Here is a 19,080-nt window from a genome sequence, read left to right as displayed (position 1 = left end):
CTTCCCCTAGTCATTCTGTGACCACTCTTCACATGAACAGTTATGTCATTCATACTCTCATTTGGAACCAGCTTTAGAGGCTACTTTTTTTCTTTCCTTGTCAAATGAAACTGTTATTTATTGTTAATACAAACTAATAGAGGGTAGTAGTACAGATAAAACCAAGTAGATTTTTTATATGGTCAATATTGTTTCCATTTCTAAGGGCATAATAGCGGATCATTTAGAAGTATCACTTGTGGTGGATTGGGAATTGATTGTATGATCAAAATGATGTGCAATATATTCATGTTTTCCATATTGTCTTTTTTAAAATTAAGTCATGTGCTTTAATATCTTTTTAAAATTTCTTTTTATTTAGACCTCTACCTCATTTCCGAAATGGAAAATTGTATTTTAAACCCATTGGAGATCCCGTCTTTGCTCGAGACTTGTTAACATTTCCAGATAATATAGAACATTGTGAAACAGGTAAAAGACATTATGGTGACTTTACTTTTGTACAGGTGTTAAATTTGTGACATAAATCTATAAATTACTGATAATGAAAATTTATATTCTTATTTTGCTTATCAGTCATAGTTTTGTCAGTATTTTTTAGAGTACAAATAAAATTAGAACGAGAATACTAGCACTCTTTCAAAGAAAGACTTGCAATGTGCATTATATTTTAATATAACCAAGGAAAATATCATAATTTTCAAAATTCATTTGTTGACTTTTTTAGTATTTGGTATGCTGTTAGGAGACACCATTATTTTGGATAATCTGGATGCGGCCAATCATTATAGAAAAGAGGTATGTATTTGATTTCTTTTTAAATTTGTAGACTTCAGTTTTAATGTGTATCATGTCCATTTGATGATACATATACAAATGACTAAGTAGCCTTTTCAAAACCAATTTAAATTCTGCAAATTGATAAGCAACATAAAAGTAGGCAAAATGTAGGAATGAATGGACCAGGATGCAAATTTAAATAGATGTGTTTTGAGGCTACGAAATTGTCTAAGACTCAAAACAGTGTCTGTTAGGATTGGAAAAAAGTACTGTCAGGTAATTTTGGTGTAAAATGTAATTGGCTGTAGCCCTTTGTATTGGTTTTCTAGGGCAGCCATTAACTGATGTGAATAATAGAAATATTACTGTCCCACAACAGACTGGGTGGCTTAAATAATAGAAATTTATTGTATCACAGTTCTGGAACCTGGAGATCCAAATTCACAGTTTCAGGAACCAGGGTTGGTTACTTCTAAAGACTGTGAATGAAGGATCTGTTCCAGGCCTCTCCCTGCCTTGTAGATGAGGACTCTGTTCCCCCTGTCTCTTCACATCTGCATGTGACTGTGTTCAAATTTCCCCCTTGTTGTAAGGATACCAATCATATTGGATTAGGGCCCACCGCAGTGACCTCATATTAACTTGATTATCTCAGTAAAGACCCTATCTCCAAATAATGTCACATTCTGAGGGACTTGGGGTTACGGACTTTAACATGGATTTGTTGGGGGCTGGTCCCAAACAAAGGTAATGAGTTATCTCAATTGATCACAATCAGCTACAGATCTAACTCTTTGTTTTATTCTTTCCTCCCCTCCTTACTAGTCTACTTGACTGGTCTTGTAAAAAGTAAATAAATAAAAGATTATGGTGGAGCACAGTTTAGCCCATAGCACCTTTGGAGGGGAGTTTGGTAAAATAAATATTTCAGTTATTTACTGCTGCTATATATATAACACTCTAAATTGTAAGTTTAAACAACAACATATTAGTCCTCTTTGTAGATTTCTCCAAGTGATGTTGGCTAGTTGAACTGGGGTGGTGGCAGCTCTAAAATGCCTGCCTTATATAGCTGGCAACTGGTACCTGTTGTCATCTGGCATCAGTTGGTATTAGCCACGGGTTCTTTTGGGGATGTCTGCTAGGGTTATTGTTCTCAGCCATGAGGGTGAGATAGAGTAGGGTAATGCCACTTAGAATTTTAGAAGCCCTTTTGTCTAGCTCAGAGGATCCAGGAGTACAGTAGTTTAAATCTTTCAGAGGTCTTAACAAAGGAACATCCTTGACTTGATTTTGACCCTAAAGCCACATGTTATAGGCAGTACCCTGGATTGATCTAAGCCAGTATCTGTAAATGGTGTATTCTAGAATCATGGGGACTATAGGGATCATTTAGGATGATCTAGGACCAGTGAGAATAGATGAGAGACCTTAAGCTGAGAACAAATAATGGAGAGCTGGACATGTGATGCATGCCTGTAGTTCCACCTACTTGGGAAGCTGAGGGAGGTTTGCTTGAACTCAAGAGTTCAAGGCTATAGGCTGTCGTGTGCTCTGATCATGCCTATGAATAGCCACTGCACTCCAGCCTAGGCAGTATAATGCGATTCTGTCTAAAAAAATAAAAATTGTTAAAGAGGTGGGGGATTTGTCCCAAGTCACACTTTACTAATTTATGGCAGAGCTAGAACTAAACTGGTATGAATAATTTTTCTTTGGGCCTCATTAAGAAGCAATAATAGGGCACCGGGTACAGTGGCTCCTGCCTGTAATCCCAGCACTTTGAGAGGCCAAGGCAGGCGGATCATTTGAGGTCAGGAGTTCGAGACCAGCCTGGCCAACATGGTGAAACCCCGTCTCTACTAAAAATACAAAAATTAGCCAGGCGTGGTGGCAGGCGCCTGTAATCCCAGGTACTTAGGAGGCTGAGGCAGGAGAATCACTTGATCCTGGGAGGTGGAGGTTGCAGTGAGCTGAGATCATGCCACTGCATTCCAGTCTGGGTGACAGAGCAAGACTCTAATCTTAAAAAAAAAAAAAAAAAAAAAAGGCAATAATAAATTCATCTTAGTTTAGGAAAACTAAATTACTGGGATTATTGAACATTATATAGCTAATTGGAAAATGGTATTTGGCATCTTCTTGAACGTTTCCTTGTAAACCTAATAATAAGTATAATATACTGTACCAGAAACTGGCTGTGGGTTGGAGAGCTACTATATTCTGGTAGTGATTAGCATTTTTATATATCCCGAATTATGAAATAGAAACATACCCATTAAATGTTATGATAACATGGAATCAGTTTGGAGACGGTGAGAAGCTTGCTAGTAAGGATTGAACTAACTAATAGGATGGTAACTGGAAGACTCCTGTTCAATGAGATATTTGGATACTTACTACGTATGAGACACAGTGGTGTGCTATTATGTGTTGAACTAGCTCTCTGAGGAGGCATGTGGAAGTCCCTGATTTGTAGCTTTTGCCAATTTCTATGGTGTAAGTACTTGTATCATGGATGATTTCCAGCAGTCTGTATGAAGTCCTTCATGCCTATATGAATGTGGTGTTCAGGAGACCTGGCTTTCGTGACCCAGTACAGGCTGGTTCCAGCATATCACTAGGCACAGTGCACTGAGGGTTATACAATGATGAATTAGACAAACCAGATAGCCATTGGAAATTCCAGCTGAGATTAGCTAAAATGCTATTTCAGATATGTATCTTAATGAACTGGCAAGAAAGTAAGGATTCTAAGTGGAAGTGGGAACCTGGAGAGAGAAACAACACTAATGCCAGATTTTTGCAGTGAGAACGTTTGCCAAACTAATTGAACTTAAGCATTGATTTTTCACTCCCTCGAGGGGCTTAAGGGTAGGAGACAAAACCCAGAGCTCTAAACAACATGGGGAGTCTGATAACTGGGGACACCCCCTCTGTGGGGGAAACCTTAGTTTAAGGGTAAACAAACATATAAACCTGCCACCTTCATCTCAACTCCAGCTGCTTCAGGGAACTACCAGAAAATTCTCTCTCTTGAACTTTGGCACTAAGTGGAAAAGTTAAAAAGTTAAACATTTTTCTAGAGAATTCATCAGCATAACAATTGACTCTAATATCTGTTTGCAACCTGTATTCATACTACTTGGATGTTCTGAAAACCTTCAAGGTAAACATTTGGTTTCATGTGCTGGACTAGTAGTATCCTTAGATACCTGATTGAAGTAAACAAATGTTTTCTGGAGGAATTTCCCCGTTGCTTTTGAATGGAAATAATTTCCACATTGAAAATGAGAGCAAATATTTTTAAAGTGTTAATATTTGATTAATATAGTTCAAAAAATGAAGGTGTTGAAAATGAGAAAAAAACAAGGTAAATTGAAAAATATCTATATTAATAGTTGATTAATATAGTTCAAAAAATGAAAGTGTTGAAAATGAGAAAAGAATAAGTCAACTTGAAAAAATCAAATAGAGCTTCTAAAAATCAAAAGATACAATAGAAATTAAATACTAACTGAGCAGGTTTAACATCTTAAGAATTTGTGAATTAAAAAGAGGGTCAGAAAAAAATATTCAGACTGCAACCCAGAGAGAAAGAGAAAATGGAATGTAAGACAAAGAAGATGAAGAGACATGGAGGGTAGAATGAGAGAGCATCTAACCAAAATGTAATCAGAATATCAAGAGGAGAGCGTTTATAAAAGGATTATAGGCAATATTTGAAGAACTAATGGCTGAAAATATCTTAAAACTGATGAAAGATACCAATACTAGTTTTGCAAAAATGTTATAGCACATATGTGACAAAAAAGGAATAGAATTTGTTCTTCATAATTGATAATAGCACATATTGATTTCCTTGCTTCCAGGTTTTTAAATGAAGTCATATGTAACTTTGCCAATCAAATATTATTTTAAAACTTTTCTAAGAAAAAACTCTTACGACATTCCTTGGTAACATTGTTGGGTTTCAGAGTTGTAATATTGTTCATTCCAGAATTTGCAGAATTTGCAAACACTGTCATGACTTTTTTTGTCCTAATAGTGTACTAGTGAGGTAGAATCAAGGTTGAGGGAGAATTGAGAAACTGTCTGTGAAAGTAGTATTTCCAGAATCATTATAAAAGGAGAGCCAAACTGTCTGTCCTTCTACCATAACTCTTCCCTCATATTGCTTCTTAACAAGAGAATAGAAAATCTATACATTTTAGTGTATTTATTTAAGATCATATTAGGCTGAGCATGATGGCTCATGCCTGTAATCTCAGCACTTTGGGAGGCCAAGGCAGGAATATCGCTTGAAGGCAAGAGTTCGAGACCAGCCTGGGCAACATAGTGAGACGCCAACTCTACAAAGTTTAAAAAAAAAAAAGTAACCAGGCATGGTGGCCTACACCTGTAGTCCCAGCTATTCAGGTGGCTCAGTTGGGATAATTGCTTGATCCCAGAAGTTGGAAGCTGTAGTGAGCCACAGTCATGCCACTGCACTCCAGCCTGGGCAACAGAGCAAGACTACAACTCAAAAAAAAAAAAAAAAAAAGATATTAAATCCTTAGAAACATTGATTGCCTGAATCTTGATAAGTGGATAGCACATGAAGCCAGTTTGTATTTTTGTTGTTGTTGTTCACCACTAGAAAACATATAAACCCAAACCAAAACTAAGAAATTAAGTTGTGGTTATTTCTTGTAAAAACAAATGATTTTTGAATTTGTAAATACTGGCTTTACCAAAGAATTCACCACAGGATTTCTTCAAATAATCATCTTAATTACATTTACTTTATCTTGTATTTGTATAATTCAGAGACTGTTTAGCCCCAATATTAGATAGGACTACGTTTTTATACTTGTTAAAAATTACAGTGTTCTTCTTCATTCATTAATGTATGTATGCTATTTCATTGTATGGATGTGCTGTAATTTACTTGTATAACTTGTTGAGACATGTAAGTTTACTACTTTTCATTATTAAAACAATATTTCCGTATACGTCGTTCACATCTGTTACTATTTTTTCCTGATTAGATTCTTAGAATTGCTGAATCATACAGAATGTTAAACTTTTTAACACTTGTCCCATTTCCTTTGAGAAGGGCTGTCCCAGGGCATATCAGTACAAGGAGGCCCTTTTTCCATAGCCCCCCACCAAAGTTGTGTGTGTGTGTGTGTGTGCATTTTAACATATTGAGTAGTAAAAATATCTTATTTGAATTCCATGTCTCTGGTTACCAATGAAGTTTAACTTTTATTTTTTAATATTTTCTGAACCTTTTTTGCAAGAACATTCTTCTAGATTATGACGTACTAAATCCAATATTTTTCTTTTATTCTGACTTCTCTGAAAAATTTCTTTCTTTTTTTTTTTTCCTGAGACAGAGTCTCCTGTTGCCCAGGCTGGAGTGCAGTGGTGCGATCTCAGCTCACTGCAACCTCCGCCTCCTGGATTCAAGAAATTCTCCTCCCTCAGCCTCCTGAGTAGCTGGGATTACAGGCGCGTGCCACCGTGCCCAGCTAATTTTTGTGTTTTTAGTAGAGATGGGGTTTCAACATGTTGGTCAGGCTAGTCTCGAACTCCTGACCTCGTGATCTGCCCGCCTCGGCCTCCCAAAGTTCTGGGATTACAGGTGTGAGCCACCACACCTGACATAAGAATTTAATTCTTAATTAACCCTTCATCTTTTCCCATCCATGACTTCAGTTTTTCTACATTATTTCAGTTCCCCTAACTCTCAAATTATCACCTCTTTATCTTCCATACCTAAAACCATAGTATTGTCTTTGGAAGAGTCACTCTAGTGCTTTCCAGTCTCTATTTTCTTCAGTGTAATATTCTCCTTTTGCTATCCTTTGGTCATCTAAAAAACTTAAATCTAACAGAGGAAACTGGGTTGGTGATGCTACCTTGATACTTAACTGCCATGGGTTCCAAAGCACAGAACTCTCTGGCCTGTCCTCTTCCTTCCACTTATCAATCCATCATTTACTTTTTTCACTTGTGTTGTCACTGTTCTAGTTTAGGCTGACATTTGAAAAGTTGTCTAATTCATCTCTCTGCCTCTGGATTTTTCCCTCCAGTTTATCTTACATATTGCTAGTTACTAAGTTTTTGAAAATACTACTGTGATCCTGTCATTTCTAATCTCAGAAACTTTAAATGATTTCTCCTTTTTTGGAGTAGTTGAAATAAGTTGCTCACTACTTACTATTCACTTATTTACAATAGGTTGTTAAAATTACACACTGTCCTACACTGCTGACCAGAGATGGAGATCGAATTCGAAGTAATGGAAAGTTTGGGGGCCTTCAGAATAAAGCTCCTCCAATGGATAAACTTCGGGGAATGGTATTTGGAGCTCCAGTACCAAAACAGTGTCTGATCTTAGGGGAACAAATAGGTAAGTTGAATAAGTACTTAAATAGCAATTTCTAATTTAATTTTACTCTTTTATTTTTCTAAGAGCTTATGTTTTGAGAATCTAACATGAAAAATTAACAAATGTAAGTAAGTAACAAATGTAAGTAAGATGTTTTTGTCTAGTACTTTCAGCTTTTTTATATCAGGTAGTTTAGAGTTACGTAAATAGTAGCTTTATCCTTTGTGTTTTCATTCTTATATGTAGTGCATGCCTGTGTTCCCGGCTACTCGGGAGGCTAAGACAAGAGTGTCGTTTGAGCCCAGGAGTTTGAGGTCAGCCTGGGCAACATAGCAAGACTCCATCTCTTAAAAAAAAAAAAAAAAAGAAGAAATTTCTGTCATTATTGAATAAGTCAGTATTTTATTACATAATCATAATACTTATTTCTATCTTGAAATTTGTAACTATCTAGAACAAATAAGGCTTATTAGAAAGTGTATGACATGTGATCTCCTGCCCCTTTTTCCCTTCCACAGGCTGTGTCCCTTTGCATCTAATTAGCCAATATAATTGTCTCTGCACGTCTGTGCTCTGAAGTGCATATATTTACCAGGAAGTCTCCTTACCATCCCTTACCTTAGAGCCTATTTGCTCTTAATTTATATAATTAATTCTGATACACTTAACTCTACTTTCCTAACACAGAGCAGTTTGTTGTTAACTTTCTTTTAATTGAAAAATACATATAACATAAAATTTACCATCTTAACCATTTTTATTGGCCGGGCTCGATGGCTCACGCCTGTAATCCCAGCACTTTGGGAGGCCGAGGCAGGCGGATCATGAGGTCAGGAGATCGAGCCCATCCTGGCTAACACAGTGAAACCCTGTCTCTACTAAAAATACAAAAAAAAATTAGCTGGGCCTGGTGGCACGCACCTGTAGTCCCAGCTACTTGGGAGACTGAGGTAGGAGAATCGTTTGAACCCAGGAGGCGGAGGTTACAGTGAGCTGAGATTGCACCACTGCACTCCAGCCTGGGCAACAGAGACTCTGTCTCAAAAAAAAAAAAAAAAAAAAAGTACAGTTCATTGGTGTTAAGTGCATTCACATTGTTGTTCATTCTATCTCCAGAACTGTTTTCAGTATGCACAGTTGAAACTTTGTATAAACTCTCCATTGTCCATTCCCTGACAACCATTATACTTCTTTCCGTCTCTCTGAATATGACTTCTAGATACTTCATATAAGTAGAATCATACAGAGTTTGTCCTTTTGTGACTGGCTAATTTCACTTGGCATAGTGTCCTCAAGGTCTGTCCATGTTGTAATAAGTGTTAGAATGTCCTTCCTTTGTAAGGCTGAATAATATATATTTCATTGTATGTATTTGCAACGTTTTGTTTACTTTTATTTACTTTTTTCTTATTTTTTATTTTTTTGAGATATTCTCACTCTGTCACCTAGGCTGGAGTGCAGTGGCACAATCTCAGCTCACTGCAACCTCGGCCTCCCGGGATCAAGCAATGCTTGTGCCTCAGCCACCCAAGTTGCTGGGATTAACAGACATGCGCCACCACACCTGGCAAATTTTTGTATCTTCAGTAGAGATGGGGTTTGAACTCCTGGCCTCGAGTGATCCACCTTCCTTGGCCTCCCAAAGTGCTGGAATTACAGGCATGAGGCACCGTGCCTGGCCACTTTGTTTACTTTTATTAAAGTAAAATACATGTAGAAAAATGTGCATATTTCGTGAACATTCAGCTCGATGGATCTTCACAACATGAACACTGCACTATTGTATAAAAAAATAGAACATTAGGCTGGGCTTGGTGGCTCACACCTGTAATCCCAGCACTTTGGGAGGCCAAGGCAGGCAGATCACCTGAAGTCAGGAGTTCAAGACTAGCCTGGCCAACATGGTAAAACCCCATCTTTACTAAAAATACAAAAATTAGCTGGGCATGGTGGTGGGTGCCTGTTGTCCCAGCTACTCGCGAAGCTCAGGCAGGACCGTCACTTGAGCCTGGGAGGCAGAGGTTGCAGTGAGCCGAGATTGTGCCATTGTACTCCAGTCTGGGTGACAAGAGCAAAACTCCATATAAAAAAAAGAAAAAGAAACACCAGTACTGTAGAAGATTTCTTTTTGGCTCCTCCACTCCCTACCACCACTCCATACTCAAAGGATAACAACTTTCTTGACTTATAGTAGCATAGATTAATTTTGCCCATTTTAGTACTTTATATACTTGGTATTGTGCGGTGCATACTTTTTTATATGTCTAGTTTTGTTCATTCAACACTATGCATGTAGTTCATTTTCATTGCAGGATAATACTTCATTGTGTGAATGAAATGTTCATTTATTCTACTGTTGAGAAATTTGAGTAGTGTCTTAGTCTGTTTTGTGTTGCTATAAAGGAATACCTGAAGCTGGGTGATTTATAAAGAAAAAGATACTTAATTTGGCATACAGTTCTTCTGGCTGAAAAGTTCAAGCTTGGGCATCTGCATCTGGTGAGGGCGTCCGGCTGCTTCCTATCACAGTAGATGAAGAGGAGCTGGCATGTGCAAAGATCACATCTCAAGAAAGGAAGCAAAAGGGAAGGGGAGGGAAGGTGCCAGGCTCTTTAAACAACCAGCTTTTAGGAACAGAGCAAGAATTCACTCACTCCCAAGGGATGGCACTAATCTATTCATGAGGGATCTGCCTTCATGACCCCAACATTAGGCCTCACCTCCCAACACCACCATACCAGGGATCAAATTTTAACATGAGCTTTGGTAGAGACAAACCAACCATAGCAGGTAATTTCCATTTGGGGCTATCAGTTCAGCCTCAGAAGTTTTTTAATTAGTAGTTGAGAAAGGTGGTGGGAAGAGGAGTCATACTTCTGTTTATGACATCAGTGGACACATACAGTCTCTACAATGAGTGAATATCTAAAGAAACTGATAAGAAATCAGAGAAAACATTTTAGTCGAGGTCAGTGAATTAATGTAAAAGGCCTAGACTCTATACCTAAGCATTTTATGGCAGTAGTTCCCAAAACCAGAAAGAATTACCTGTGGAACTTAAAAAATACACGGATGTCATATTTAATAGTTGCTTAGCTTTCTTGACAAATATATTCAAAGATACACTCCCACATACAGACTAATGATTCATTGATAAGAACTCAAAGGAGACCATTTAAGGTTACTAATATATATAAAGTAATTTTGATTGTAAGCAATGGCAGCCATGCATGACTACTTTAAGCCAAACAGGAATCTATTGGAAGGAAACTGGAAGAAATCACAGATTTAAAGGAGATGGAAACAGCCAAGACAAAGTCAAAGATAACTCTGGGACAGTCAGCAACCTTGCATATACCTTCACCCTGAAGTTTTAATATAACTTAACTCCCACCAGTCCTAGGAGAGAGAAATGCCCACCACCTTCCAGGTCAGCCAGACTTAGTAAGGATCAAATAAAGCAAACAGGTTTGGAGACCCTCCCCTGGGTATCATGGAATCATTCTCAGAGCAAAAGCAATTTTGAGGAAGGCCATCACCATAAAAATTGTCAACTGCTAGCACAGTTATAAGCAAAGTATTTGTTTTCTAAATAATTTGCCTATACATTGTCTTGCATGATTAGTATGAGATAAGAGCAAATCAGAGCATAAGAAGAAAAAAAATTACTGGACATTTACATATTATAAAATATTATTACGTTGCAGACACCCTGTTAAGGTTATCACATGAATGATCTTATTTACTGCTGTTATCTTCATTTTATAGATGAAGAAGTTGAGGTTCAAAAAGCTTAGATGGCTTTCTCTTGTTTAGAACAGTGTGTGTATTCGTTAGCACATTGAAAAAAGTAGAAAGAAACATACTTTTAATTCTGGGTTATATAATTGAGATAATTTTCTCCATTATCCCTTTCTATATATTTTTCCAGACTTGCCTCAGTAAGCATTGTGTCACTTTTATAATCAGAAAAATCTACTTATTGTTTTTAATATTCATTTATTTATTTTTTTATTTTACTTTTTGAGACAGAGTCTCGCTCTATTGCCCAAGGTGGAGTGCAATGGCTTGATCTAATTGCAACCTCCACCTCTCAGGTTCAAGTGATTCTTGTGCTTCAGCCTCCCAAGTAGCTGGGATTACAGGTGCACGCCTCCATCCCCAGATAATTTTTATATTTTTGTAGAGATGGGGTTTCACCATGTTGGCCGGGCTGGTCTCGAACTCCTGCCCTCAAGTGATCTGCCCACTTCGGCCTCCCAAAGTGCTAGGATTAAAATGTGAGCCACCTCCCCTGGCCAAATTAATATTCTTTTAATGCATAATTGATCTAGGAAACATGCCTAAGCAAACAATCCTAACTACAGACAAGGCATTGTTTTATTCAAATGAATATCACAGCTTTGTTTTTCTTTTTTTGTTTGTTTGTTTTTTGAGACAGGGTCTCACTTTGTTGCCCAGGCTGGAGTGCAGTGGCACGATCATGGCTCACCATAGCCTTCTAACTTCCCGGGATCAGGTGATCCTCCCACCTTAGCCTTTCGAATATCTGGGACTACAGGCTTGTGCTACCACACTGGCTAATTTTTTTGTATTATTATTATTATTTTTTTTTTGTAGACATGGGGTTTTGCCATGTTGCCTAGCTGGTCTCAAACTCCTGGGCCCAGGCGATCTGCCTGTCTTGGCTTCCCAGAGTGCTAGGGATTACAGGTGTAAGCCACTCTGCCTGGCTACAGCCTTGTTTTTCAAGTAAAACATAGAAATGTTAAATCCTTTGATTGAATTTGTAATCTGGAGAATGTCTATGTCAAGGTTAAGTGGAAGGTCAATAAAAATACAAATATCACACGTTAAAAATTAAACCTTTAAACCTGTGGAATGAAAAGAAAAAAGTGAGAGAGCAGACCTTCTGTTTTTTTTCCCACCATTTCTTGTTTCCTATACAGACTTAGGATGTTTCACCTTACATTTTTCAACTTCACAATAGTGTGAAACCAATACACATTCAGTATGCTTCTCAACTTATAATGGGGCTGTGTCTGGATAAACTCTTAAGAAGTTGAGAATATCATAAGTTGGAAGCGCACTCTCAACTTTTACAATATTTTCAAGTTATGATGGGTTTATTGGGACATAACTTCCTCGTAAGTTGAGGAACATCTGTATTATTTCAGGTTTTCTGTAGAGATCTTGGAAATATAAATACTTTTAAAATGCAAAGGAAATAACTAAGGACACTGTAGAAGCCAGAATGTAGACAGAAGAGAGAAAGAGATGTTAATAATAACTCAGGCTGGGCGTGGTGGCTCACACCTGTAATCCCAACACTTTGGGAGGCCGAGGCGGGTGGATCACGAGGTCAGGAGATTGAGACTAGCCTGGCCAACATGGGGAAACCCCGTCTCTACTAAAAATAAAAAAAATTAGCCGGGCGTGGTGGCACATGCCTGTAGTCCCAGCTATTCAGGAGGCTGAGGCCAGAGAATTGCTTGAACCCAGGAGGCGGAGCTTGCAGTGAGCCGACATCGCACCACTGCACTCCAGCCTGGGCGACAGAGCGAGACTTTGTCTCAAAAATAAATAAATAAAATAAGAGAAGAAAAGCATCTTATCATAATCAGTAAGTAATTGCATAAGTCCCCCCTTCCCTGCAGTTTTGCTTTCTACAAATTCAATTACCCGAAGTCAATGACAGTCCAAAATAGGTGAGTGCAGTACAATAAGATACTTTGAGAGGGAAAGACCACGTTCATATAGCTTTATTACAGTATATTTTTCTTCTGTTTTATTGTTGTTGTTAATCTACTATGCCTAATTTATAAATTAAAATTTATCATAGGCTGGTATGTATAGGACAAAACACAGTATAGGCCGGACACAGTGGCTCACGCCTGTAATCCCAGCACTCTGGGAGGCCAAGGTGGGTGGATCACCTGAGGTCAGGAATTCAAGACCAGCCTGGCCGAAATAGTGAAACCCCATCTCTACTAAAAATACAAAAAATTAGCTGGGCGTAGTGGCACACACCTGTAATCCCAATTACTTGGGAGGCTGAGACAAGAGAATTGCTTGAACCCAGGAGGCAGAGGTTGCAGTAAGCCAAGATTGCACCACTGCACTCCTGCCTGGGCAACAGAGCGAGATTCCATCTCAAAAAACAAAATACCACAGTACAGGTAGAAGAAAAATAATTCAAATGTCCCTAGCATAAAGAAAAAATATTAAGATGAGGGATATCTCAATTATCTTTATTTTATCTTGACACATTATATAAAGTATCAGAATATCACATGTGCCCTGAAAATGTGTACATCTGTCATATATCAATTTTAAAAATGAAAAACAAAGTCATGAGAATTGGAAAGGAAATAAAATGGTAACTATTTGTAGATTGTATAACAGTATACCTATAAAACCCAAGGTAATCAAAGATGAAAATTAAAAGAATTTATTAAGGGAGAAAGTTATAAAATTAGCATACAAAAATAATAGCATTCATATAATCTTTAAGCAGTTAGAAGATATAATGGGAGAGGAAAAAAGTCATATACAAGAACAAGAATAAGTTTTAAAAGGTGTTTGTGCAGCTAAACATGTTGATCCTTAAATACAAGGAAAAATAAATATGAATGAATACCTAAGAACAGAGACTTCTGCTTCTCACCAAGATGGAATAACTTACATCAAACAAACCAAAGAAAAAAACCACTGAGGCCAGGCGTAGTGGCTCACGCCTATAATCCCAGCACTTTGGGAGACCAAGATGGGTGGATTGCTTGAGATCAGCCTGGGCAATACAGTGACACCTAATCTCTACAGAAAATAAAATAATTAGTTGGGCCTGGTGGCTCGCTCCTTTAGTCCCACTTCTTTGGGAGGCTGAGGTTGTTGTGAGCCGTGATTGTGCTACTGCATTCCAGCCTGGGTGGCAGAGTGAGGCTCTGTCTCAAAAAAACAAAGCACTGAGCAAAATATGTGAAAGAATAGTTTTCAAGACTTTGGATATCAAGCAGTAAAGAATGTTGATTCCTGAGAAATGGGAATCAACTGAAGTAGCCCTGTGGTTGTTTCAGCTTACTGCCTAGAGAGATTTTCCAGACTATGTAAAACAGAAAAGGGGAACCCAGGAAGAACCTCAGTAGTCTCAAAGTTAAGAACAGGTTGGGAGTCCAGGAAGGTCAAGACAACTATAGTTCACAGACAGGTTACTGGGAAGGCAAGAGCTGCCTTAGAGAGCGAGCGAGCTCTGGAAATGCGGTAGGTCTCCCTTCAGTATCCAGCTTAGTACTGATTAGTGCATGCATGTGAGAAGACCACCCAAGGCCAGAAAGAAACACCCTGAAGATGAAACAGTAGTCAGAACTCTTAATTTTATAATAAATCATTTCCAAAATATTTATTGAATTGAATTGTAAAATCTGAAACTGTACTTACTGAGCGCTATATATTCCCAAATATTTCCCATTATTTGCTCCTTTAAACTTTACCAATAAAGTACAAAAAGAGTTCATAGAGTTAAAAATATTTCTTTACAAATAAAATTTGCTTTTAAAAAACAGCAATACTGTCATGTGCTGCATAAGGCTGTCAAAAACAGACTGTATGTAAGACAGTAGTCCCATAAGATTATAATGGAGTTGATTACCTTTTCTGTGTTTAGATACACAAATGCTTACCATTGTGTTAGTTACCTACAGTATTTAGTACTGTCAACATGTTGTACAGGTTTGTAGTCTTGGAGCAATGGACTATACCATATACCCTAGGAGCATTGTAGGCTCTACATACCATGTAGGTTTGTGTAAGTACACTCTGTTGTGTTCACTCAATGACGAAATAACCTAATGAAACATTGCTCAGAGCATATCCCCATCATTAAGCAACACATGACTGCACAGGATTCAGTAGTATCCACTGGGGGTTTCAGACATCCACTGGGGGTCTTGGAACATGTCCCATGAGGAAAAGGAGGGACTACTGTAATACATAGTTTGTAATCATGACATCATCAAAAGTATTAACATTTTAATTATGTTCATATACTTCAAAATATTATATATCTGACCAGGTTAGACATTACTTATACTTTATTGCTTTCATACTTGATTTATTATAATACTAAGCTGTCAGTATTTCAGTCAATTATTATGGTTCTTTAAATAAAGCTATTCTTAATATTTTTATGAATAGTGATGAAGATTAGTTAAGCACTCTGGCTTTCAGGGAAAGGGTGTTTTGTTTTGTTATGGGAATAGAGCAGTGTGATGATCTCTCATGGACCTGTCACCTAGCTTTGATTATTAAAACATAACCAGTCTTGTTTCATTTATACCCACCCTGTCACAGCTTGCCTCTATCCTCCTCTTCCTGGATGGGTTATTTGAAGCAAGTCAAAGCAGAGGTTCTGGTGTATTTTTTTCTTGTAGTTTTTCCCAGTCATAAGTGCTTATCAGTTTTTTTGCCAATAAGTTTCTTGAATTATGTGGAGCACAAAGTTTGAAGAGCACTAAATATTATTTAGGAAAGTCTACCTATGTATCTAACTGCATAAATCCTTCAGTGGTGAGAAAGTTGCTTCAGATTTCTATTAACTCATGTTTGGGAAGTCCTTACACACTTACCTGATAACAGCCTTTCAGATATACTTTCAATCCTTTTGTGTTTCTAGTAGCTTCACATAGTCATTTTCCTGGACATGTTGAAATAACCTATCTTAATATTGTGACTCATTTACATACAAAATAAGTATTATTTTATGTACGTAGAAAACATTGCTTGAGGCCAGGCGCGGTGGCTCATGCCTGTAATCCCAGCACTTTGGGAGGCTGAGGCGGGCGGATCACGAGGTCAGGAGATCAAGACCATCCTGGCTAACACAGTGAAACCCTGTCTCTACTAAAAATACAAAAAAACCAGCCGGGTGTGGTGGCGGGCACCTGTAGTCCCAGCCACCCGGGAGGCTGAGGCAGGAGAATAGCGTGAACCTGGGAGGTGGAGCTTGCAGTGAGCCAAGATCGCACCACTGCACTCCAGCCTGGGTGAGACTCCGTCTCAAAAAAAAAAAAAAGAAAACATTGCTTTAATGTGGAATTAGAAATCATCAGACCAGAATAAAGTTCTCAATAAAGCGTAAGGAACTTAAGGGTCTTATCGTCACTCAGTTTCAGATGTAGAATTTGTATTTAAATATGAATATATTCACAAGCACACACAGATGTGTATGTGTAATTTGGTCACTCATTCTAAGTGTAGATTTCTAGAATATTGGGTAGATTTCTTTTTAAAACACTACTCTTGACTCTTGACCCTTAAAGTATAGACTGTCTTATGTTAAACCTAAGGTACTCTGTACTCTTAAGTAATTTATTCCACAGTTTTACTTATAAACTACTTATATATGTATAAGTGTTTGAATGTTTATATGTCCATTTCCATGGATATTGATCATCTTGGTGTGTGACTAGAGTCTTATCAGATGCTAAATGTTTTAGGTTTTGCAAGCCAAGTGGCAAAATCAAGGATGATGTTACGAAGATATTTATATAACTAATTAAAATGTAACCATTTTAAACTGGATAGGCCAGTGGCTCACTCCTGTAATCCCAGCACTTCGGGAGCCCAAGATGGTTGGATCGCTTAAGCCCAGGAGTTCAAGACCAGCCTGGGCTCAAGCAGTCCGCTCACCTTGGCTTCCCAAAGGTCGAACAGCATAGTGAAACCCCGTCTCTACAAAAATTAGATAGGTGTGCTGGCCAATTTGCCTGTAATCCAAGCTATTCACGAGGCTAAGATGGGAGAATCACCTGAGCCCAGGAAGTTGAGGCTGCAGTGAGCAGTGATTGTGTCACTGCACTCCATTCTGGGCGACAGAGTGAGACCGTATCTCAAAAAACAAAAACAAAAAACAATAAACCATTCTTGGCCAATGAGTGGTAGTGTACTAACCCTTAGCCTAGAGTATAGTCACTATTTAATACTTAGTGTCTAGTAAATCATGGAGACAGGCAATAATCAAACCTGAATAATGTAATACTTTTTTGGAATGTCAAAATTTATTTTTATGGCAAAAAAGAACACTTGATCATTGTGGAAAAAAATTGGAACATACAGGCAAGCATCATGAATTTTTAAAAGAACTCATAATTCCCAAACCTACAGATTAAACATTGTTAATAATTTATTGTATCACCTTCTAGCCTTTTGTCTATACATGTGGGAGTATATATAGTTTAAAATAAGTTGGATTATTCTAACAATGTTGTTTTATAGTCCTTTTCTATATACTATTCTGTGGTGGAAATTTTCCCAGGTCATTAATTTGAATAATGTAATACATTTTTAGACAAAGTAATTTAAGGAAAGTTTTTTGAAAGTGAAGTATTTTTCTGAGTGTGTTTTTTAAAAATTCTGTTTTTTTGTTTTGTTTCGTTTTTTAGTTTTTTTTTTTTTTTGAGACGGAGTCTCGCTCTGTCATCCAGGCTGGAGTGCAGTGGCGCGATCTCAGCTCACTGCAAGCTCCGCCTCCCGGGTTCACGCCATTCTCCTGCCTCAGCCTCCCAAGTGGCTGGGACTACAGGTGCCCGCCACCACGCCTGGCTAATTTTGTTTTTGTATTTTTAGTAGAGACGGGGTTTCACCGTGTTAGCCAGGATGGTCTTTATCTCCTGATGTCGTGATCCACCCGCCTTGGCCTCGCAAAGTGCTGGGATTACAGGCGTGAGCTACCATGCCCGGCCTAAAAATTCTGTGTTTAAAAATAATAGCCATGCTTTTTGGAAGCAATGATTTTCTTTTTTTACGGTACAAAAAATAAGAACAATTAATGAGTTGCATTGCTGCCAAGTTGGAACCACAGCATGCTCACTGTCAGTTACACTTACACATCTTTTTATTAGAAACCCCCTGTTACTCATCAGTTTTCGTTTGGGAAATAGTGATTTCTAATAATACAATATTTAATGTATTTGCCTTCCCCCTGCAAAATTTGTCCACATGGAATTATATTGAATACTGAATATCAGACAAGATATAAACATTGGCTTGAGAGAGTGATCCAATAAAAGACAGAGCACTTTTATATAGAGAACTCTTCCCTGACACAGAAGTAAACTTAAGTCAAAGAAAATTAAATTTAACCATTTTGTGCTGGGATCTTAACTATGCTTTTTTATTTCATTTGTTTATATTGAATGTTTTATGGCTTTAAAAGTAGATCCCCTATGTTACCATAACACAAATCCCAGTGTTGCTCATTTTTTCCCCTAAAATGTGAGTTTGGTTTAATAGCAGTAATTTAATCAAATGCATTTGGTTTCTTTACAGATCTTCTTCAGCAGTATCGTTCTGCTGTGTGCAAACTAGACAGTGTGAATAAGGATCTTAACAGTCAATTAGAGTACCTTCGCACTCCGGATATGAGGAAGAAAAAGCAAGAACTTGATGAACATGAGAAAAATCTCAAACTAATAGAGGAAAAACTAGGTAAGTCTTTGCTTTTTGTTAACTTCTACTTTCTTTATATGGAGATAAATATTTATGATGAGAGAGAATCCAACTGTAAGAAAAAAGAATGCAAATGATTCAGAACTTAACAAAAACTCTTAACCTCCAAGTCCTATCTGATAAATGGTTATAAACTATTCTTTCACCAGAAGTAATAAGAGGCATTCTCAGTATTCTCTCTTAATTCTTTTTCTATAAATTATGACATATTCGTGTTTGCATTTCTCTCATATAATTCCATTGTTTCTATTGTAAAGTTAACTTACTACATTTTCCATCTTCACAGGTATGACTCCCATACGTAAGTGTAATGACTCACTGCGTCATTCACCAAAGGTTGAGACGACAGATTGTCCAGTTCCTCCTAAAAGAATGAGACGAGAAGCTACAAGACAAAATAGGTGAGTTTGACCTGA

General features: G+C 37.7%; 1 protein-coding gene across 4 annotated transcripts in view; it reads left to right on the top strand.

Annotated features, from left to right (window-relative positions):
* The window catches only part of SMCHD1 (structural maintenance of chromosomes flexible hinge domain containing 1), a 164,814-nt gene that overhangs the window by 131,174 nt on the left and 14,560 nt on the right, over positions 1 to 19,080 (top strand). For 3 of the 4 annotated variants that reach the window (XM_002828085.5, XM_063716988.1, XM_063716987.1), the window contains exons 43-47: positions 362 to 471; positions 728 to 798; positions 7,009 to 7,180; positions 18,485 to 18,643; positions 18,951 to 19,065. In XM_002828085.5, coding sequence (XP_002828131.5) covers positions 362 to 471; positions 728 to 798; positions 7,009 to 7,180; positions 18,485 to 18,643; positions 18,951 to 19,065 — 627 coding nt within the window. Of the gene's footprint in view, positions 1 to 361; positions 472 to 727; positions 799 to 7,008; positions 7,181 to 18,484; positions 18,644 to 18,950; positions 19,066 to 19,080 lie in introns of those variants that run through there. The other variant, XR_010137656.1, reaches the window with a different exon arrangement.

The sequence above is a fragment of the Pongo abelii genome, chromosome 17, assembly GCF_028885655.2.
Source record: "Pongo abelii isolate AG06213 chromosome 17, NHGRI_mPonAbe1-v2.0_pri, whole genome shotgun sequence".
Lineage (NCBI taxonomy): Eukaryota > Metazoa > Chordata > Mammalia > Primates > Hominidae > Pongo > Pongo abelii.
The sequence above is the reverse complement of the archived record's forward strand: the minus strand, read 5'-3'. Positions and strand labels throughout refer to the sequence as shown.